Source organism: Channa argus, chromosome 1, assembly GCF_033026475.1.
Source record: "Channa argus isolate prfri chromosome 1, Channa argus male v1.0, whole genome shotgun sequence".
Lineage (NCBI taxonomy): Eukaryota > Metazoa > Chordata > Actinopteri > Anabantiformes > Channidae > Channa > Channa argus.
Genome location: NC_090197.1, coordinates 8,882,275 through 8,897,948, shown reverse-complemented (window position 1 = coordinate 8,897,948; position 15,674 = coordinate 8,882,275). Strand labels below are relative to the sequence as shown.

Genomic DNA, 15,674 nt, shown 5'->3' with positions numbered 1-15,674 from the left:
AAACACTGAAATAACAATTGGTTGGGGAACATATTTGATTAAAGAAGGAAATTACAGATGGGACCTTGTGCAGGATTTATTTGTAGCACATTTCCAATCAAAACTAAAAAAACCTACTCGGCCAAATTCTTCTTCTTTAACTAAAATGTTACGGGAAGATGACACACTATTAAAGGAGCTTTAAAAGCAGCTGCAGCTGTAATTTCAGTTATGTTCCGATCACGCTTGCAGGCAGGCACAGTCGTCTCCAGGCCTCCTGCACCAAACAGAGTTCAAAAGTTTAAACTCCGTTGTCGGGACACTTTAAGCAACTTACGGACTCATAGAGCCGTAATCCTTTGTGTGTAACTGATTTAATGAACGTAGTAAAAACAGAGGGTTGGTCCTCTAATCCTTTAAACACAAGCTACTTGAAATACTGGTGTGCTACATTTCTTCCCCTTGATGTAAATCAGGACCATAAATCCACAGATTTGAAGATTCTGACTTATCAATCTTTCAGTGCAGAATAAAACAAAAGCAAACTGTTCGAGGAGGATCTGTGATATATCATGCTGCATACTTTTAGATGGAATCTCTGTTAAGTGGTATGTGTGGGTTGGTGTGTGTGTGTGTGTGTGTGTGTGTGTGTGTGTGTGTGTGTGTGTGTGTGTGCGGAATTCTCTGGCATGTGAAAGAGATTGAGTTTCATAAGGAGATCTGGTTGTTAATTCGCCTGTTTATCTTGATGCAGGGTTCTGGACTAGTTTTGAGTGCACTATATGATTCTGTCTGACACATTTTATCTTTGCAGACTTTTTCGTCCACACCGTCTCCTCCTCGCTCCTCCTGCCTCTGCACAGCCCAACACACATCCTCCTCTTCTTACTTGCCAAAATACCTTCCATGCAGACAAAAACACCCTATTCTGCTGGTTATCAGTCCAATGCATCATCACTCCCACTCCTCACGTTAGCTGAGCTGCGGCTAATCCCTGTTTATCCCTGCGTTCACCGCTGCCATCTCCTCTGAAACATCTTACAGGTGCTTTGAAGTAGTTTGTCATATTTACTTCTACAAAACAAGACATCGGTTTGATTCAAGGCATCACTTTGGATGAGGAGGAAGTGTTGATGCTCCGCAGCTGCTGCAAATTTAATGGACCAAGAAGACCCATGCCAGGTCTGGTTTCAACCTGCACTGATGGTTTATGTTGGCCCCTGATCAGGATCCAAAACTGCTCTCTCAAACATGTTCACAGTGCACTGGTTTGACTTCTCCCTCGCTCGGCACAAACAGATATTTTGTTACAGCCAGGAAACATTGCTGTGGCAAATATTTTCTGGTTTCACATAGTTTTCTGCAGTTTATGAGAAAGGTTCTTCGCTCTAGTCAGGAGCACGAATCTTTAGTTTCTTAGTATTTTGTGCCACCTTGTGGTAGAACTCAATAGTTTGCACTTGCATCTTGCAACTTTTCATCTTTAAAAATTATTTTTAATGTGGGATGAGACTTTTGTGGACATTTGGTCTGGGGTTGTGTGCTATGGGATGTTTCTGGGCCTCTAATTTCAAAATAATGGAAATGTTCTTCTTATAATTCTAAAAAAAAAGTTTGAGATGATAGTGTGTTTCCATCTTTGGTAAACAACACAGTTGACACAAGGCTTAGAGGGAGATTTGCTATTATAACCACATTTAGGATGATTGGCATTCATGTGATGCTGCAAGTGATGAAGACAACAACGAGGCCCCAAAAACCTTCCATCTATAAAAATTTACAATTTTAGATTTCATAGGTTGTTGCTTTGCCAAAATGGGTATGTTCCAGCACATAATAATTATGTGTGTGCAAATAATTATGCTACAATGACACCTCCATTAGCATCCTGGTAGACAGAAGAGCTCAGGTCTTCTATATGAGTGTAAGATCATTTGCATGGCTGAGAAACTGCACAGCAAGTCAGGAATGTTCCCCAGGATGTCGAATACTTCACGACCACAACCCTCCTCACAAGATGCTAAACTCCTGATAAATGTCCACAACAGAAAAGCCAGGATTCAGTTTTACAAAACCACAAAAGAAGAAACAAAAAAAATATCCTGCCCTCCGACTGAGCTGCAATTTCCTTGCTGGGGAGCAGAAAGAAGGCAGAGAGACTGCACAACAAACTGCAGTGAAGACCTGGAGGAGCATCACCAGAGACGATACACACCATCAGATATAAGGATTTGTAGTTATGTGCCGTTTGAAACAGACAGGCTTTGCACAATAATGTAGTATCCATTATTTTATTTCATACTGAATGTACAGAGAACAAAGAGTGCATAACTATAAAGTACTTACAATCTGGACTGTATGTTACATGTTGATATTTGGGAGTTTATTAATAAGACGTATAATGAAAACAGCGGGCTTCCAACTTTGTGACGGTTCGAAGACTTTTCATATTTCAATTGGATGCATAGATGTGCGTAAATAATTGTTCCCAGTTCCCTTGGAGATGAACCGGGCACAAGACAAACTTAAACTTCCTAAAATTTCATTGGCTACTGTTTATTTACTGTGACAGTAGCAGATGAATAGCTCTGGTTTTGGAATGACGTGTTTAACATCAACAGGCTTCTACTTGTAGCCATGTAGTGCACATCACAATTATGTTGAAATTCAATAGTTTGATTTAAATTCACAGCAGGATGCATAGCACACATCTGAACATTATTTATACAAGTTACTACAAAAAACTGCAACGCAACACATTAGTTAAATATTAATAGTAAAAGACACATACATAATTACATGTTGGTGAAGATTCTCAGTCATCTGGGTGAAGTGGAGTCATCACAGCTGGACGTCAGTCTCTGAACTTCGATGATTAGTGAAACATTCTGAACTAACAAGAAAGACTCCCAGCTTCCACGACTCAACTTCCTGATCCCTAATTATAGCTTGTATTACATTCGCGGAGCAATTCGACAAACCTTCACTTCTAAGTTTGATCTGCTACCTTCCAGGTGGTGAAAAGTTTTAATTTATTCTCAGGTGCTCTCACCACAAACATTTGGTCGTTTATGTTTGTCCCAGAGTTTCAGATTAGGCTGCAACTCAGCACGAGACATTGCCAAGTTTGCATATTTTACCTTTCACAGCACTTTGCTTTACATTTTGGCAGATGGTTTTCACATGTCTGAACTTTCCTTATAACTTTCTAAGTAAAGTTTTCATAACCTCTTTGCCACTGAATAAGGCAATGACTTATTTATGCTGATGGTTCACTTTAGATTACTGTTACTGAAAGTGGATGAAAAGTGAGCTTTAATTATATGTCCTATTAAATATCACCTGACCACTAAACATTTAAATGACATCATGTTGTCAGCTTTGACAGCATGTCTTTGCCCTTTGTGTTTTAGTTCTGCATTTCCAGTTTGCATATATTCCGGCACTACATGTTCCCGGTAAGCTGCTTTCACTTTGTCCCAACACCCCCGTTCCCCTCATAAAGCCACCTTTCCCGACCAACTTCAGTATCTGATTCCTTACCTGTTTTTTTGTTTTGGTCTGTGTGTGTGTGTGTGTGTGTGTGTGAGTTTTGTTTATTTTATTTTTTAACTTAGTATTTTTTCTGTTGCTCTGAACTGATTTGCCTGTTATGGATCTTTGTGCTGACTTCACCTCCAGTTCTCCCTCCTACATGTACGTGCACTATATTGCCAAAAGTATTCGCTCACCTGCCTTTAGACCCATATGAACTTTAGTGACATCCCATTCTTAATCCATAGGGTTTAATATGAAATCGCCCCCCCCCCCCCCCTTGCAGCTATAACAGCTTCAACTCTTCTGGGAAGGCTTTCCACGAGGTTTAGAGTGTGTTTATGAAATACATCATACACAGTGCTCGCAGTCTTCGCTCTAATTCTTCCCAAAGGTTTTCTATCGGGTTGAGGTCGGGACTCTGTGCAGGCCAGTCAAGTTCTTCCACACCAAACTCACTCATCCATGTCTTTATGGACCTTGCTTTGTGCACCTGAATTCATTTATTTGGATGGGTGAGCGAATACTTTTGGCAATATAGTGTAGCTTGGCCTCTCCGTGAGCCTGTTTTCGGTTTAAACTGCTTTTGTGTGCTCTCACTTTTCAACCAAATTCAGCCCAAGTACATCGTAATCTTATAGGTGTCTTTAGCAGGACATTGTTGTTATTTTCAACAGATTTAAAAGACTAAAACCGTCTACACACCGTAACCTCTGTGAAAACTGAACCTGATTTTAGCCTGTTGGTCTGTGCTGTACATCTCTACTGTTATTCAAACACACATTAAATCCCGTTAGTGAGCCGCTCTGCTGCACTGCGCGACATGTTTCTTCATATTGAAACACGTGGGGACTGCGTTTATTCAAATTACAGCCTTTTTTTCAATACAGATTTCTGCAAGACAGTCAAGTATAAAGTGAGCTCTCGGTGTGTTTGATAGTGTACATGCATGTGACTAAAATCAGGGTCACAAATGTTACAGTGCCACAGTTTATCGTTGGCTTTAGTCTTTTTATGGGATTTGCTGAAAACTTCCAGCATTTTGTTTTTACCAGCAAAAACCACAGCGATGTTGTGAATTCATTTGTAAATTCCTTTGGATAAAAGCGTCAATGCCAAATTACTAAATCTAAATGTAAATGTTTGGACCTGCAGCACACGTGTCACAAATGTTTTCTTCAGCCTGACAGTCTTAGTTGGGGGTTGGGAGACCTTCCAGAGATGAAGGGTTTCAGTCGGGGCTCACTGGGGAGTAGATGTGGTCGTCATCTTCATCACCTAACAAAAAATCTCTTATAAATCGTATTCTTACATAATTGTTACATCTGTTGTTGTAACATTTGTCTAGTGACACTTACTTGAAACAGGGTTTGTTGCTTGTTCAGTGTAGAACTGATGCTGATGCCCGTCAACAAGTCTTGAAGGATCAAAAGCACCATTGTTACCAAATAACTGTCCTGGTTCTGGAGCTGTAGTTTATGAAAACACAATTTATACCTTTAGTTTTTTTTAGATTTACTGAAATCATCTTTCATATCCTCCCACATGAATAATTCAGAATTTCTTTGCAACTCATAACTATAAACGCCCACACAGTTCATGTAAGGACAGCAAGTGACACATTTAAATCTTATTTTTCACACAGATCCTCCCCAACAAACTGTAACAACTTTCACCATATACTGCATCTCAACATGATTCGACATCAGTAGTACAACTTGTTTCCACTTGTTCACTAATATACAATATATAACTTCAATTACAATATTTCTACTATATAATAAACTGGCAGTACATTATGATGATGGATGTTAATTTAAACCTTTAAGGAATTACAGACTTTTCGGACTTTCTTTTTCACTTATTCACTTCCTTTTGCCTTTTTCTCAAATATCCTCTACGGAAGTGAAAATATTAATACATTTTTTACTTTGAGTACATTTTCCTGGCTATACTCACTCTTATTTAAACTATTAAAAATATTTAATAAGTGTAACGATATCCTTGTGACCATTTATGTTGTTATTACTGATTTAATGTATTAATGCCTGAGCATGATAATAATTTTATACAGGAATGACACTAAATATTGTTTTCAGTGTAAATGACTCTTCTAAATATTTTATTGTCTGTTTATAAAATAAAAGTTGTTTATTTTGGTTGTTAAAATTCAGAAAACAGAAAGGTTTTCACAATTACAAAGTAACACGTACACACTGTTTGTTTCATTATTTGAATAAAAACTCGGGACAAGCAAATCATAGTATTTTTGAAGTTGGAACCCTTTCTTGCATGAAATACACATTTTCTGTAAATAAATAGTCTCATGAATCAACGTTTTCATCTGTATGTTATACAGATACTATTTGATTCAACAATAAATTATATTTATATGTTTTGTTTGCAAAAATTGTACTTTGCTTAATTTGTCATACTGTATATGTAGAGCAGTAAAAACTACAAGTACTGCAAATCTGTATTTCCGTATAGTAGGCTACCTGAGTAAATGTACTTATTCCACCGCTGTAAAACTGAAATGTGAAGCTTCGGCAACAACTTAACTTAGCTTAGCATGTAGCTTAGCATATAGTAGCACATACGACGCTAGTTCCTAAACAAGAGGAACTAGCTCTTTCCAAACTTACATTACATTGTTTGTATCACAAGTAATTATACTTTTCAAATGATTTAACAAATTCTGAATAAAAATAGCCTAATTCATCCAAGCATACATTAAAATTTTAATTTCAATAACTTAATTGAAGCTTTTTTTGTACAGTCCTGTGGTCGACTTTTATGGTAACATTTATTCAATAAGTATGATATGATATGATATGATATGATATGAGTAATGTGAGTGACTGACCAGTGACACAGCCGTTTATATTTTCGTAGCATTCCCCAGAGGATGTGCTGGAGGTGTCGAAGGAGTCGACCGAGATTTTTGACACTCTGGTGTATTGAGGATCTGTGGGACCTCCGTTATAGTTTGTAAATGTTCCGCCCGCTTCGATTGTGGGTTCAGGGCCTGAAATATGAAAATGCAAATATATAATTAAAGGCAGTGGAGTTAGTCGGTTGTTTGGTTTCCCGCGTGTTGTAGTATTTTATTTATTTAGTTGAATCAGAGTCAAAGGCAAAATCAGTTCTCGTATTCTGTTATTTATTCTATTACTTTTGTCAGTTTTAAGCTATTTCAGAGAAAACTGTGGACACCAACACTTTTCTCTGTATGATTTGTCACATTTGTGCCTCCTCTGCCCCACGATGATTAATGGAAACTGTAGGACTTTGCAAAAAGAGTTCAGTCTGCAAAATCTTTCACTCTGTCACATCTTTGCCAAATAACAGTGACTCACCTTCCTCACAGAGGCTGTCAAGCCCCGAAGGCCTCATCAAAGGGTTTACGTCTGTTCTGTACCGCTGAGAATCTGGATCGAAAATGATGCACGCAAAGCAAAGAGAATTAATCAAAAACCATCCTGCAAACATTCACTGCAAACAGCGTGCGCACACACGGCAGAGCGGCTTCAACCGCAAGATATGCAGAAAGGCAGCAAGAGAACATCTTCAGAAGCGAAGATGAAGAAACAATCAGGAACAAATACACATGCAGAGGAAATAAAAGACTGTAGCTCACTTCGAAAGGTTGACAAAGGGGTAGACGGGTCATTGCTTGGGTCGTGCTGCTCATAGTCTGTATCTACTGATGTGCTGTCAACACTACTTAGCTGGGTCCAAATATACCTGGGGTTGGGGGCTTTTTGGAGACAAACACAAAAACATGAAATCAAGTTGATGAGATGAACTGGGGCTTTGTTTTGTCATCGCTGTGCAGACGGACAGACAAAGTGTCTATGCAGCCCATCACACCCTGGGAAACGCTGACACACTGACCGTCTGTCTGCACGGGGTTGGTGGTGACTTTGACGAGATCCACGTCGCCGTCATTGTTGTTTTGATGACGTTCAGAGGTAAGTTGTCGCGGGCTGGCACGCGACTGCTGGAGCAGAAAAGCTGTGGATGTATAAAGCAAGATGTCGTTAATGGGTTGGTCAACTGTAAAATAGAAAAACTGAAATATATGCTTTTTTTGGAGTTATTTTCAAATAAACATTTCCAAATATGCACGGTTTCAAACTCTTTCGAGTTTTTCAATCTGTAAAATAAACAACAATACATTTGATTTCATGTTTTAAATAAAACTCATTTGCATGTTATTTTTTAATGCATTATTATGGGAACTGCACAATTTGTCTGGAAGTGTGGATGACTAATATTAGGTATCACAACTACTAGTATTACTAACAGTTACTAACAGTTAGAACTTGAACATTTAGATAAAACAAGCTCGATAACAACAAGCTGCTGAAATGTCTTTAGCAACATTAGCAATACTGCTGTTACTCTCCAGAGACAAGTGGTGGGACTGACCGTGTCTTCGCCTGTAAAGGCAGCAGAGCACGGTGTTAGTGATCAGAAACACGAGGAGCAGCAGAGACAGCACAATGGTGCTGAGAAGCGTCGGAGACGGCGTGAAGAAAACGCCAGCAGTTGTGATGGTGGTTGGAGGAGCTGGTGTGGACAGTTCAGAAATAATACGTTTCACACACTCTGCATCACTTTCTTGGGACTTTTAAAACATATTGAAACTATTTTACAGCATTACACAATCTGATTTTGAATGGTAGAGAAGTGATTTCAATATTTTACCAGTGGAAGCTGTCACCCCAGTGACATTTTCCGTGCTGATTGCTGGAAAACCGCGGGAACCTGCGAGGCAAAAACATTTCCACGTGTCACGTGTTTTTACTGGAGCAAACTGTAAATACTGAAATACTGCGACTGGTCATAAAACACTGCTATGATGTGAAGCTCTGTGACTTTTGGGGAAGTAAGGCGGCCGCACACAAAGGACTCGTAACGTTCAGTGACAGATGTGTGGACATGACTCAAATCTGCGTTAAATTGAACTTGTCATCACGTCGGAGACGTTCGTCCTTTTGGGAAATGATTTAATGTTGCTGTGATCTGGCTATAAAGAGATGACTTAAAGGGCATCTAAATTAGCAGAGACCTAGTGAAATGCAGGGGATCAAAAATACGTCAAAGATAATATGACGTGTAGTAAAAGAATACAGTGACATTTACCTTTGCAGATGACACCTGATGCTTTCGAGTCTATGCAGAGGTGCGGCATGGTGTACTCGAAGCACTGCCACAGGTTCTGATGTCGTCGATCGCAGCTATAGTAATACCGTGTCCCGTTGTTGTGTTTGAGGGGAGGATTAAACTGAGTGTAATTCTGAGGCTCGTCCCCACACTGCAGCATGGAGCACACCATGGAGGCTAACTCTTTATTCCAGCAGTTGTCGCACACCGTGCCCCAGCTGCCGTTACGGTGGACCTCCAGGATCCCGGAGCAGCGGTCCAGACCTCCAGTCAGTCTGATTGCTCTCATCTCTGCACAGAAACAACGGGAAATACCAACTGGAAAACAGCTGAAGGTTTCGAGTGACAGGGTGATGAAAAGTGAATTACTCCACCAAAAAGTTGCGGGTTTAACCACATATTACACCACACGCTTCCCTGTGTGACGTTTTCTTGACAGTATTTAATGTGGACTGAAGATACTCTGAGTCACCCAGTGGAGCAGTGGGTTTGGATGATGTTCTTTACATTTTTTTTTTTTTTTTGACAACAGAGGGCCACAGCACAGATGAATAAACTAATCCAGGTTGCAAACCGACAGACATTACAAGAGTAGAGGCTGGTTTTGGGCAGTATGAAGATTGTTGAAAATCAGTTGTCATTTACTTTTTTTATTTTTAATCCTACACCAGCCTAAGCTCAAGATTTAAATTTGCCCAGTGCTTCGGTTTAAGTCAGTTATCACTTGATACCCACAAATCTAATGACATTTCCCTCTGTCTCAACAGTAGTTTATGTTTAGCACTAATTATCAAATGTCAGCATGTCAACTGCACTAAGAGCCCAGAGAACTGCAACCATGACTTTAGGTTCTAAGTTTTATGTGTTGCACTTTTTTCACTCTTAACAAAACAATATTCTATAGCAATTTAATTTTTTTTTTTGACTTTGAAGATCCACTTACAATCTTCAACTTGAGCTTTCAGCCTCTCCACAGAGGTGTCGGTGGGCAGCAGTTGAATTTTTTGACCCAATTTCTTTGTCAAGCTACTGTTTAAAAAGTAAATACTTTTTTAAGAATTTCTCATTAAGGTAATTCTATGCTATTCAGTTCAGTTTGAACTGTGACCTGAACACACGACCCCAGCGTCCTCCTTGTGTCCGCAGTCGGACTCGTCCCGTGCAGCCGGACAGTCCCACAGGTTCTTCTCTTTGCCCGTGCAGTTCAGCTCGTCCCGGTAGATGGGCCCTCTGCCCGGTGGGAAGGAGCCGCCCTGTCCTGTCACGTTCAGGGCGTAACCACATTTAAGCTGGTCGCAAACCACGTCAGCATCCCTCAGGCTCCACTGGTCGTCACACACCGTGCCCCATCTCCCATCTCTCCACAACTCCACCCGTCCATCACATCGGCTGTTGCCTTCTGCCAGCTGCACCACATTGTTGCCTGAGGACGATATTATAATTGTGTCAACTTTTGACCCCTGGAAAGTGTTTTCTGGGAGCTTGATAATGATATTTACAAAAGCTGGATAATAGAAGCTTCTTTACTCATATTTACAACAACTGGAAAGACAAATATTAATTACACATTTTGTTCATTTGCTCTCATAGGTTTTACTAGTTACTTGACCTTTGTGGGGACCCAAAGACTCCAGGTTCACTGTATTACAGTTACGTTGTGATAATGTAGTAAAAAATAAATATGCTTAGATACATTGCAAGCACCGTCCAAGATACAATGATGAAGATGAGTAAACTGCATTATTGAATATGAATTTCTGTGTTTAATCCCCTTTGGATGTTTTAGTTATTTCAGCTTTAATTGCTCCAACTTTGTACATCTTCCTAAATATATTTGCTGTTACTTAAATTACTAAAAAGAAATAAATATGGATGGATGGACAGGCTGTTGATGGAGTAACAAGTGAGTTTAGCTAAAATGTTCTCTTCTCACTGTTATTCTGTGCAAAGTTCTAAAGATGAGCATTAACACACTAAACTAGACACTAGACACAAAACTAGATAGTTTAAAAACAGATTTTTGAAGACGTGTCAGAGAAAGTCCTTACCACAAAAAACTTCAATAATCGTGCAATTATTTCCTTTACTCTCTGAGCAGTTCTGCAAACGACCATTTGCATAGAAGCAGTCATGAAAGCAGGTGGAGTTGGCAGGTGAGCTGGTTCTATTCACGGCAAACACGACGCCACAGTCGAGCTCCTGACAGATCTGTACCGCGAGCAAATCTGCAGCGTCTGCTGTGAGCGGCACATAAACACTGCTCCTGTTTTCAGGCATCCTGAGTGTCCAGTTGCATCTACTATTAATTGGTTGGACAAAAGGGTCACCTGAGAGACAGAAACATAAAAACACAGTGTGTGATTTTTACTTCAGTAAAAAAAAAAAAGCAGCTATGAATTGTGGTTCGCTGTTTCTGGTCGATAGAAGCCCCCTCACAAAAAAGGAAACTTAGGATTGTTTATTGTGTATAAACTGAATTTTGAATTGTTTTTTAAACAGCTAATGATGAATATTTTATTGTTTTATCCGTTAATATCCAGATTTGTCTCCACATCTAAATAAAAGATTTCTTCTAAGTTGTTTTTAATTGCTTTCAGAAATGTCCCAAATAGGTCAAATCCATCCTGTATTTCTATTTCTATCCTGCACCACTCAATGATGGAAGCCTTACATGGGTACAGATAGGTTAAGAGACCCCCACCCTCGTACACAGGAGCAAGACCCGCAGATTAAAAGTGACTGGGATGTCTGCTTTGCACATCTTATAATATCATTTTGCATCTATTTTCATTTATGTCTATTTTTGGTCCTTTCACATCTTCACCTATGTCTGTTGGGATTCTAATTGAAAAGATCTTTTTCTTTTTTTGTTTTCTTTTTTCTTTTGCGTCTTTGTGGTTACTTCGGTCCGATTTTTTTTTCTTTTCGTCTTGCCTTACCAGTTTTGCGTCTCTTTGTACTAATTTTGTCATCTCTTTGTAGGTGTTTTGCATCTGTTTTGTAGATGTTTGTTGTATTCATGGAGACTTGTTGCAGATTTTTGATTGACTTGCAAATGACAATTATTAACATATATTCATATTAACTTCACTGTACCCAGAGGATCCTTCCAGGGGGAGCCCAATGCCTGGGGGCCGCATGCCAGTGTCCAGTATGATCAGTCACTAACTATGCATCCAACCACAAGTCCACTGCTTTCTACTGATTATTAAATAAATAAATATTTGTTCTGTCCTATGTCCAATGAAACAGCCGTCCTCCTGTGCCATGGTATTAGAAGTGTTTGTCTGTCAGTGGCTGATTCAAATTAGAGGCCAGAGTCTTCTACATTCAATAATCTACGATTATTAGTTGATGCTCCCAATTTTGACATAATTTTGTAGAGACCATAATGTTTTCTTTAAGAAAACCTTCCTCTGCCACAGTTTGCAAAATGTGGACTATTGTAAAAAAAATCATATCACACATAAGACTCAGCACAGAGCAACGAACACATCACATCGGGTAACTACACGACCGCTTACAGCAACCACTGTACTTCACCTTTGACCAACTCAAAGACTTTGGTGTTTGAGGATGTGAATCGGGTCAGTGTACATGAAAGCAAACCACATGATCAAAATATCGTACTGTATTACACATTACAGTTTACATTTAACTAAATTAAAATCTTTGCAGCCGTATAAAAGTAGCCACTGTCTACTGAACCTTAAGTTTGTGTTTTCTTGTGTCTTAATCTGAATTATAAGCGCTTTATATGTGCTCATTTGTTCAGTACATTAGTACTAATGTTTCTCATCACTTCTTTAGGGAAAAGGAGTTTATAAATGAAACTGTACCCCCTTTACTGTAACTGAACCAAAGACCACTAGCTTTACCCAGAGTATTTCCTGTGAAACCCACATTGCCAGCGGGATAAAAATCTTGACAATTTTAAATGGAAAATAACCCTTAAAATCTTATAAGGGTGACACAAAACAGTCATCTGCTATTTCCTTTTCCCGCCAATAATTTGCTGTACTACTAATTTATAAGCTGCTTTTGCAACTTGAGTTTGAAACATTTTTGGTTTTGTCAGTTTCTCATAACTCTACATTGGATGTGTGAGTAAACTAAATGTGCATTCAAACAGCATTTTGTGTGCACATTCAGAAATTCCCACTACAATGTAGTTTTAATTGTGTAACTATGACTTAAATTTATACTTTGTATTATTTCTTATAGTGCTGAATGTTGATTTGTTGAACCGAGATGTTTCGTGGGCAGAGCTATTTTGGTGATGTCGTGCACAAAGCCACAATGAAACAAAAAGCGGCATACGTAGCTTGTAGGGCAAACTAGAGTCTGTGTGAGAGTGGCTTTACTGTCTCAGTGTGATTTGCACCTGCAAAATTCACCAAGCTGCACGTCATAAGCAGGTCACCCCACATCCTGTGACACCAAGTGCAAGAATATTATAGCTTCTGCATCAAGTGCTTATCTTGATTCTGGACAAATTTTAGTGTACACAATTCTAGTGTGTGTTTGTGTATATCTATACGAGGGAGGAGGGGGATTTCTTCTTGAATTATATACTGGCACTACAGAAAAAAAAATCAGACTTACTGTTAATTTCTTCCTGTATTTGTTTTGTTGTATTATTTCCCTCTGTGTTGACCTGGAGATCTGTTGTGGCTGTAGGAGTAGACGTATTTTGAAAAGCTGCAATAAAAAGTGAAAAAACTCATCATTAACTTTCAGTAACAGTGTGGTCATTAAGATACAGGCCTTTACAGACAATGTAAGGTTGACAGTTTGACCCCCAATTCCTCTGGTTCACTTGTGTGTTTAGACAAGACACTACACCCACTGAAACATTTAAATGTTTTTGTACGCCATTTTGGATAAAGGTGTTGGTAAAATGCTCAATTTTTCGAGCCAATTTCTACCGGGCTTGGACCAGCACTGCACAGCTGGGGAGTAGAAGGGGCTTCGACATATAGCCGGGACCGGGGATCGAACCACTGACCCTGTGGCCCGTGGACGACTGCCTTTTTGCAAAATGTTCAATGCATGTATAGATAAAATTTCACTGGACACTTATCTTTCTAATGAAGATTTGCCACAATTAACAACATGTTTATGTTGGTCCTCTGCATTGACACCAAAAGATTCAATTCTTTCTTTCTTTCTTTAAATTCTTTCTGACAAATTAGAGATCAAATTAGATCAGCCATGCTCCAAGAGCCATTGACTAAAACACACAAATAATATAAAGATAAAATGCTCTAATAATGTGTATGTAAAAACGGTCAAATGTACACAAATGTGCTTTATATCATTCTGAACTCAGTTCTCCCTATTTCTTTGTTTTCAAATTTTAAATAACATTAAACTCTATACTGTCTTTAAAGAAAGTTTTTTTTTTCTTAATGAAAATGATGCTATTGTAGAATTTAAACCAGATAAAAAAATAAATCTAAATCTAACTGGTCATTTTACTTTCCCTAAACAAGCTACTAAAGTTTTCTTCTAAAATACACCAATTATATGATACTTTTGCCAGAGATATAGAACACAAAGAAAAGATTTACTCCTCATGTAACAGTGTTACACTATCCATGTGAAATTCACGGCGTTACTTACGATTTCTTTCAGTACAAAGAGATTTAAGTGTAGGGCCAGTTTAAATGAGGCATTTATGTGTTTGAAAAATCGGTTTGAAATTTAGGGGTAACTTACTAATTTAGTTACAAAATATCACCGTCTCTGTTACAACCAGTATAAGATTCATTCACAGTTCATGTCCTGCTGAATTAATAGACAATTTGTAAATGTATAAACGTGTAAACATTACCTTTACAAAGACAGCTCAGTTGAACAATTAAAATGTATTTGTTCAGCTTCATGTTGTATCCAGAAACAGACAAACAGCTTCCAATGTCTCTGCTCAAATTTGAAACTCAAACTGCGACATTTACACCACAGCACAAACTGTGGCTTCCTCTCTTGTTCCCTTGATATTGACTTGACAGCACTTCCCATGTAACATACTATGAAAGGAAGTGAATCAAATCAGGACTCAACATTCAAAAAACTGCTGATAACAGAACTCTTCCGCATGTTCCTATGCACTTAAATCTCTTAAAAAAAATAAATTCCTTTCTGCTCTTCGTCGCACTTGCATCTCGTGAACTGTGAACACTTTTCGGATGGGACTTTGATGTTTTCTCCTTGACTTAGATTTTCGCTGCCTTGTACCTCACTTGTCAGACGCTTTTGATAAAAGCGTCTGACAAATGACTAAATGTAAACTTAAATGTAAACTTACATTTGTTATACTCAAACTTTTCTTTTAGGCATTATATTACATTCAATTTCATCCTCAAGCACTTTTTAATAACTGGTTTTGCTTTTAATTTTACTTCATATATCATTTATTCTGTTATTTAGCAGACAGTTATTAATAACAAAATGACAATATGGAGACAAAGAAAATCTAGAAATCCTTAGCCAAATGATACGTTATGCTTATGATTATTGCATAACTTACAGACATACATTTTAGTTAATCTACAGATGGTAAATGTATGTTTTTTTCTGGCAATGAAATTACATTACTAACATATTAGATAATAATTACATAAAATGTCCATAATGGTGCATTTTTCTGAAATAATTTTTGTCAGTCACAGTCACTGATCTAGTTGCCACTTTTGCTGTATTTGCCACTGTAGTAGACCACGTCTCGGCTACGGCTGTAAAACCATATTGTTAGTATTTATTTAGGAGGTTCCCTAAACTTACAAGCCCTTGTTACTGTTTAATTGTATAAGTTCCTAAAATAAAACTTGTGTGTGTTATTTTTTTTTTTTGGAGGTTGGCCAACTCTGATGAACAAATGAAAGAAGTGTTTAATTTAACCTGCAGCACCATTAAAAGGGTCATGGTGAAGTAGGAGAAAACTTTTATAAAGTTTATTGATTAATATCGAATTGTTTGAGGAAAAA

At 38.3% G+C, this 15,674-nt stretch overlaps 1 protein-coding gene across 1 annotated transcript; it reads right to left on the bottom strand.

Moving 5' to 3' along the window:
- Positions 1-3,514: 3,514 nt before the first annotated feature.
- LOC137106379 (T-cell differentiation antigen CD6-like) lies at positions 3,515-14,743 on the bottom strand. Its single transcript, XM_067489603.1, has 13 exons — positions 14,522-14,743; positions 13,291-13,386; positions 10,734-11,012; positions 9,794-10,108; positions 8,665-8,976; positions 8,227-8,286; positions 7,948-8,088; positions 7,411-7,530; positions 7,154-7,273; positions 6,873-6,944; positions 6,380-6,541; positions 4,872-4,982; positions 3,515-4,791 (listed from the first exon to the last, which is right to left on the bottom strand). Exons 1-13 carry the CDS (start codon positions 14,571-14,573, stop codon positions 4,745-4,747), a joined length of 1,887 nt encoding a protein of 628 aa, XP_067345704.1. The 5' UTR covers positions 14,574-14,743; the 3' UTR covers positions 3,515-4,744.
- Positions 14,744-15,674: the final 931 nt, after the last annotated feature.

What these genes read in the sequence shown, in the direction of transcription:
- LOC137106379 (XM_067489603.1), bottom strand. Translation starts at nt 14,573, where the DNA reads ATGAAGCTGAACAAATACATTTTAATTGTTCAACTGAGCTGTCTTTGT. An exon ending in CAACCCCGTGCAGACAGACG is followed by an intron (nt 7,274 to 7,410) that starts GTCAGTGTGTCA and finishes GTCTCCAAAAAG; the next exon opens with CCCCCAACCCCAGGTATATT. An exon ending in TGACAGCCTCTGTGAGGAAG is followed by an intron (nt 6,542 to 6,872) that starts GTGAGTCACTGT and finishes TTCATATTTCAG; the next exon opens with GCCCTGAACCCACAATCGAA.